Consider the following 7,709-nt stretch of genomic DNA (forward strand, 5'->3'; position numbering starts at 1 on the left):
TACACACACACGTGTATATATATATATATATATATATATATATATATATATATATATATATAGAATGGAATATATAGAAATGACTTGGTGATTGGAAAAGTGATATAAATGTTTTCTTTCTCTAGAGCCTTCTTTCTGTGATATGCTACTACTGCCAACAGTTGTTATCAGGATACTGAACAGTATAGATGTAAATGAAACAGACACTCATGCAGGTAAAATTGCCTCTGTCTTTCTGTGTTGCTCATTTTTTCATATATATATAACGAGACTCGGAATTATATTAACTTAATAACTGCATTCAGTATACATATATTTTTTGTTTCATATTTTTTAAAGAAAAGTCAGTTAATAAATATATTTGAACATTTATAAATATAAATGCAGATGTGGCTGTGTGAGAAGAAGCTTGCTTCCCAACTACTTGGTTCTGGATTCACTCCTACTGTGTGCCACCTTGGGCAACCAAAGCATTGTGAGTGAATTTGGTAGACAGAAACTGAAAGAAGCCCATCGTATAGGTGTGTGTGTATGTTTGTTCCCCCACCACTGCTGGAAAATCTATGTTGGTGTGTTTACATCCCTGCAACATAGCAGCTTGGCAGAAGAGACCAATAGAATAAACACCAGGCTCACAAGAAAAATAAATACTGGGATTGAGTCATTCAACTAAAAATTCTTCAAAGCCATGCCCCAACATGCCCACAGTCTAATAACTGAATCAAGTAAAAATTATGTTTAGTGAGTGTGGAATCTTGGAATGTAAATTTGAATATTGTGTTGGATTTGGTTGACTTTATTTCTTGGATAATCTTTTAACTGTGACTCTTTCTCAAATTTTTGAGAATTTTTATAAGAGGAATAAAAGGTTTTAAAGAAATTCTGTAATTTGAAATGAAATTTTACAACTGTATCAAGTGAAAGTCTAAGAGTTGAAACTGGTGCAATTACTGTGTGTGAAAGTATGTGACCTGGAGGTTAAGTAGCTGGACTCACAATCATATGGTTGTGGATTTAGTTTCCAGGCTGGGCAACACATTGTGTTGTTGTGTGAAGCATTTCATTTCACATTGCTCCAGTCTACTCAACTGAAAAAAAAACAAAAACAAATTAACTGCACCTGCTGTTGAATAGGCACTGGAAACTATTTGCCCTAAATTGTGCAAATCCTTTTAGTGGCCCTTGAATGATGAGTTACTATGGAGAATAGAAAAGGTTTAATGTTTTGGATTGAGACTCTTTATAGAGGAAGAGAAAAGATAGTGCTATGTATTGTAGTTGAAATATATCCAAAATTACTGAACCTGAAGTGTTGGACATTTTCTGTATTCATCATTATTACATTTAATAATAGCCAACAAGGACATGCCAGAAAAGTCTCTTGACTTTTATAGAAATAATACCCTAATCTCCCTCATAACATACCTAACATCTAAGAACAAGGAAAGGAATATTTGATAATCCTTGCTTCACTAGTCCAGGGATAGAAGCAGCTGGAATACTTTTGGTCATAAGTCTGCTTGATTGGGGCTGACCTGGGGTAAACAACATTTCATTTTGGATTCATTTGTTGCCCACACAGATCCTGAACAATTGCCTTTGATTCTGGATATTACTTTGCATATATAAATTTGACATAAAGCTTTTAAAGCAAATTTGGAAATTATTAACTTTGAGCTTATCTGTTTCAACAAGTTAGTTATATTAACTATGTTGACAAGTTTTCAAAACAGTTTAACATGAAATTTTATTTCTAGCCATCAAAGAAGAATTAACCAGTAGATGCTGTAAATTTGGAAAGTTGGTTAAATGTGTTCTTCCAACTGAAGGCAAAGGAAAAGGAATTGTGAGTAAAAAAATATTTTCAAATGATGTCAAAGTTCAAACATAAAAAAAAATCATTGTGTTATATTACTATTTGTGTGTGTGTGTGTGACAGGCACACATTGTAAAAGTGCATCTTTGGTGCAGGTCTGAAAAAGTGCCACTCTAATGTCTAAAAACACAAATATTACATAAATTTTCACTTTGAACTTTTGTGTAAACTGGCAGTGAAAGCAGAATTGGTACAGAAACAATTGTAACTGATATATTAAATATGTGCTAAAATCTTTTGCTGTCCTCTTATTTGGATTAGATTTTACTCTTCACTGAACCTACACAATGGTTTTACTATTGTAAAACCAGGATTTTCTGCACCTGAAGAATTTTGGTATTAGTCTAGAATCCAATAATGTTGACAGCCAAGAGCTCTGGTTGAGTACTGCATTGGAAGTACCCTATCTTTCTACCTTACCAGGACCTTTATATATATATATATATATATATATATAAAGGAAAGAAAAAGGTCAATAAATACTTGCCATTACATTTTTAATCAACCAAATATGAACCATTTTGTTGCACAATGCATCTCCATCTTTCCTTTAACTTGAAAATACCTTCCCAGTCCCACCAAACACAGATCATTGTCTTGCATGGATGCAGCTCTGACTTGGCTCAAGATGTTGCTTGCTAGTTGGGACTCAGCCATTCTTTCCTCTGCTTTATATTGACATAAAGATACAACAATAGATGAGTACTGGAGTTTTGTCTCTTTCATTGAGAGTGTTGAACTTAATTACATCTTCAAACTAAATGGGTTTCAAATGGAGACATCATGATCTGTTTTCTTTTAATATGCCAAGTTCTGTAAGTTATGAACCTTTATTTTTAAAAAAAATATTTTTATTATTTTTAGATATTTATGAAATTTGAAAAGGCAGTGGAAGCCATCACAGCTTTTATACAGATTAATGGAAAGGTCTTGCATAACCGGACAGTGATCACAACATATCATTCAGTTCGCGACTTTGATGCTGGAATATATTATTAATAATTTAAGAATTTTTATTTTAGCATATAATAGGGTTAATTACATTGTAGGAGAATTATTTTTAATCATTTAAGAACACACAAAAATTGTTATAGCAGCCTACGTGTTTTTAAATAGCCAAAATGACTTTTCCACTGTATAATAGTCTCAAATCAAGTTACTTGCCAGACAAGTACAACTTCAAAACATATGGAAAATTGAACAATTACCAAGTTCCATGAGTTATGTGATAAATACTGTAATTCTTTACTTGCTTTATATTTATATTCCTTGAAGGTTATTTTATCAAAATATCTTCAGCTTTAACATTTAGAAATTAACCAAGTATTTTGTACTCTATGATTGTCTATGCAGTAAAATGATATGATGGCATCCAGCTGTAAAAACTATACCAAAAGTAGCACGATGTACACAATTACAGTATTGGCCAGTATTTTTTCTCTGTTGTTGTGTCTGTCAGATGTTGAAGAACTATGACAAGTGGTGAGAAGTTATGAGACCCGTCCATGCCAGCATGGAAAAAAAAGGATATAAATTGATTACTTTGATGATGATGATTGATATTTTATGATATTTTGTCATTTTGAATATTGTCGTTGACAAGTTACAACATGTTTAGACAAGAAAAGAATATAGAGATAACTTTGTTTTCGGTTTTTTACTATATTTATTTTCGCTAAATGGCATCAAAATAATATTTATATATTTTGTACCAAGTAAGTTCCTAGCAAACTGATTCACATTCCTAGTAGCCATTAAGCTTTATTCATATAATTAAAGCTTTCTTTCTCTATTAATTATAAGTTACAGGCCTGGGGCCTATGTAAGAAGTCCATGTATCGGTATGCATATGAACATATGTATGTATGTATGTATATATTTGTATGTATATACATATATATGTATATGTATGTATGTATATACATATATATGTATGTATATACATATGTATGTATATACATATATGTGTATATACTTATATATGTATGTATATATATGTATGTATATACATATGTATGTATGTATATACATACATATGTATGTATACATATATATGTATGTATATATACATGTATGTATATATACATGTATGTATATAAATATGTATGTATATACATATATATGTATGTATATACCTATATGTATGTATGTGTATACATATGTAAATATGTATATACGTATGTAAATATGTATATATATATATATATATATATATATATATATATATATATATATATATATATGTGTGTGTATATATATATATATATATATGTATGTATGTATATACATATATGCATGCAAACATACATGCATACATACATACATACATACATACATATGTACATATGTATCATGCATGTAGTCAGTACTTAGTATTGATGACCCCTTTCTGCCGTATATTTTCCTTTAAATATCTCGGGAGTGTTAAAAGTAATGCTTATCTATGAACTCTCACTAGGTATTTTTGTTTGTCCAACAATTATTTATATGTTTTATGTGTGCTATTTTGCAACAAAATATATCAGTTATATTTTCTTTTTTTTTGTGATTTGGTGCTACTTCATAGACTGTTTAAAATACTATGTTGGAAATCTATTTTTCGTATTTTTAAAGATTTTGGAAAAAAAAAATGATTCCTATGAATGTTGAAGGATATTTTACCAACATTATAAACCTTCAATGTGACATAATGGTTTTACTGGCTTTCCATAAACAAATTATAAATTGCATTTTTAAAAGTGTGTGAATGTTTGTATTTAGGAAGAGAAGTTTTCATCTTTTTATTTATTTTAATATTTTCAAATGACTTCCATAATATTTATGTGATATATTTTGTTCAAAAGAAACTGTTAATGCTAAATTATCTATTGTCGTTTTTAAAGAAACACATCTTAAAATATCAATGCCAAACTGCACCAAAAATTTTCTTGCTTTAATATGCAAAAATTGAACTAATAATTTTAATTTAATGCATAGTATTTTATGTAAAATTTATTGTAAAAGATTCCTTTTTTAACACTTGTTATTATCTTCTGTTTTGCACCTCACCTGTCATTTAAAAAGGAAATTTAAAAAAACAAAAAAACATTTCTTTTGCCCATATTGTTTATACTAATTAATTTATTGGAAATAATTGATCTGCAAGGCAAAGAACTGTATCTTAAACTCAGGGAAGATTGTTATTTTTAAATGGATACTAAATTCAGTACATTGTTTAACAGGATACTATTTTGACCAAATGATATCAATACTTTATATTTATCTTAACTAATATAATAATGCACTAAATAGTAACTGGGGCAAAATTATTTAATTCAAGCTTTTAAATAGTATTTACTTTTCTTGTATATTTAATTATTTTAATTTTCTTCGTGACCAATAATATATCAAGAATTATACTAATTTTAAAAAAAAATATATAATTATTATGAATTGCATACTTAGTTGAATTTTTTTAATTCATGTATTTAAAAATAATTCTTTATTTAAAAACAACCTGAAAGGTGCTAATTCTAATAAAAATTTATCTAAAGTAATACATATTATTTTATTCATTTGTGACATTTCCCTCTCAGTTTCCACCATTCCTTATTCATCATACTGAACTGTTCGTCCAAGACTGTCAAATTCACAGCCATTAATATACCTTTATTAATTCACATATCAACATCAGCAAAATTCCATCAACATATCAATTTTTGATTTTGTAAAATATTCAAATAAATAATGAAAATAATAGACATTTGTCATATTAAAATGTTCTTTTTTAAATTAATTTGTTTTATATTAAACCAATTTTTAAAAAAATTTTATTTTTTTGTTTGTTTTTGTTAAAATATTTTAAATAGTCATATAAGTGTAGATATTATACATTGTTAACTATTATGCATCTTTAAATGAGGACATTAAGTTATACTTACAATTAAATAGTTACGTTACTCCTCATCTCATACCAAAGGTATTGTTTGACAAGTTTTATTTATCAAAATTTTAAATTCTAAAGATTTGTTCATTTTATGTTTTGAATTTATATTGGAAAACGTTTTCTAGATCATTTTATTGCTCTTAATTTTTGTTTCATATGCTGGTGTCATAGTGTTTGTTTTTCAGCCATGCAACAGGCACATAAATAGATTTAAAAGTATAAGATTACGTTTCCTTCTGCTCTCATCAATTTATAATAGAAGAAATTATTTATCATTATAGTAATTGAGTTTCAAAGATATGATTACCATATGAATCTTGTATATATATTTAATATTCAGAATGTTAAAGGGTTTTATAAATAATTTTTAAAAAGTCTTTATTGTCTTTGAAACAACTGATGAAAGGCAAATACAACTAACTTCTAGTAATTATCATTGCTTTTAAACAGTGATTATCACAATACTAATTAATACACATAAATATTGTAATGATCACTACTTGAAAGAACATTGCCATTTATAACACTAAGTGGTACAGGATAACATACTTAATATAATGAGCTAAAAAACCACTCCATTTTTCAATGAAAATTATCACTTGTAGGAAAATAAATTTTATTAGCTTACTAATAATTCTTATGAAGACAGCCATGGGAGACAATAATCAATTAGAAAATTGGATGGAGGATTCAGTGAGTGATTGAATTTGATCTTTGGCAGGTATGGTAACAACTCTAGATATGTTTCAGTATTATTAGACCTCCTCAGCTAAATGTACTAACCGGTACTTACCCAGATCCACAGTTACTGAGATTTTTAGGGTGGTGGGTGGGTAACTGTATTAATTATATTATCTCACTTCACATGCAGAATCCATCCATAGAAAATATCCCCCCCCCCACTGTCATCATTTGTCATTAATAGCCTCTTAATTATATTGACATTTTCATAGTACATACTCCCTACCTTTCTTTTAACAGATACAGTTTAAACTAGTCACTAACATTCTTAAAACAGTAATAAATTGACAACAGTACAACTGAACTATTTTGTTTTCAATTTATCTTTTCTTTATATGATCTAGTTTGACAATAAGTGGTACTATTTGCTTCTAATTGTTTATCTAGATCAAGTTGTTGAATGTGATTCAACAAAATTATTCATTATCTGTTCAAATGTCATATTTATTTGGCTTCTTATTGTTTTTCTCACCCCACATAAGAAATTTGTTTTTCTTTTTTTCACCTTGTAACACTTTACCAACTTTTGTTTTTCTTTTTGCTATGATTCAAACCTATTCCTTGCTTTTTCCCTGTTGTTTCCACATTGCCATTTTATATTGTTTATTTTGAAATTGTTTACATTTTGTATTAAGTTTTTATTTTGTAACTATTTTAAAAGTAGTCATGAAAATCATTACTTTCATGTTAAATTAAAAAGCATTTCTTCTTTATATGAATAAAATTTTTGTCCTGATGCTTTTGTTGAAGTATTTTTTGTGTCAAGCTAATCAGTTCAGCATCAACACAGAGGTTAAGCAAGCTTGTTGTTGTTTCCAAATCAGCACTAATTAAGTAAACCAATGATCAACAGAAGTCAAGCCATGATCATCCTGTATTTTCTTTCAGACAATGTGTACCCTGAACTCCACTATCCAGTGTGTCCCTCAGTTTTGTAGGGTGTTGCTTGAGGAAAACTTGGCTGCTACTTCTTGCAAGTCAATTAACCACAATGAGGCTCCCTCGTTACTTCAACTGTAGAATAGTTATTCTGATAGGCACAGGTGTTCCATGTTCAGCCCGACTTAATGGCAACTTGGACAAGTATCTTCTACTATAGCCCTGGGCCAACTAAAGCTTTGTAAATGATTTTGTAGACAGAAACTGCCTACCAAAACCATTATATGT

At 28.8% G+C, this 7,709-nt stretch overlaps 1 protein-coding gene across 3 annotated transcripts in view; it reads left to right on the forward strand.

Moving 5' to 3' along the window:
• Nucleotides 1–7,278, forward strand: part of LOC106870402 (serine/threonine-protein kinase Kist) — a 42,618-nt gene extending 35,340 nt beyond the window's left edge. For all 3 annotated transcript variants that reach the window (XM_052966649.1, XM_014916453.2, XM_014916454.2), the window contains 3 exons: nucleotides 126–215; nucleotides 1,758–1,846; nucleotides 2,741–7,278. In XM_052966649.1, coding sequence (XP_052822609.1) covers nucleotides 126–215; nucleotides 1,758–1,846; nucleotides 2,741–2,875 — 314 coding nt within the window. In that variant the 3' untranslated portion in view covers nucleotides 2,876–7,278. The remainder of the gene's footprint in view (nucleotides 1–125; nucleotides 216–1,757; nucleotides 1,847–2,740) is intronic.
• The last annotated feature ends 431 nt before the right edge of the window (nucleotides 7,279–7,709 follow it).

This window comes from Octopus bimaculoides, chromosome 1 (assembly GCF_001194135.2).
Source record: "Octopus bimaculoides isolate UCB-OBI-ISO-001 chromosome 1, ASM119413v2, whole genome shotgun sequence".
Taxonomy (NCBI): Eukaryota; Metazoa; Mollusca; class Cephalopoda; order Octopoda; family Octopodidae; genus Octopus; species Octopus bimaculoides.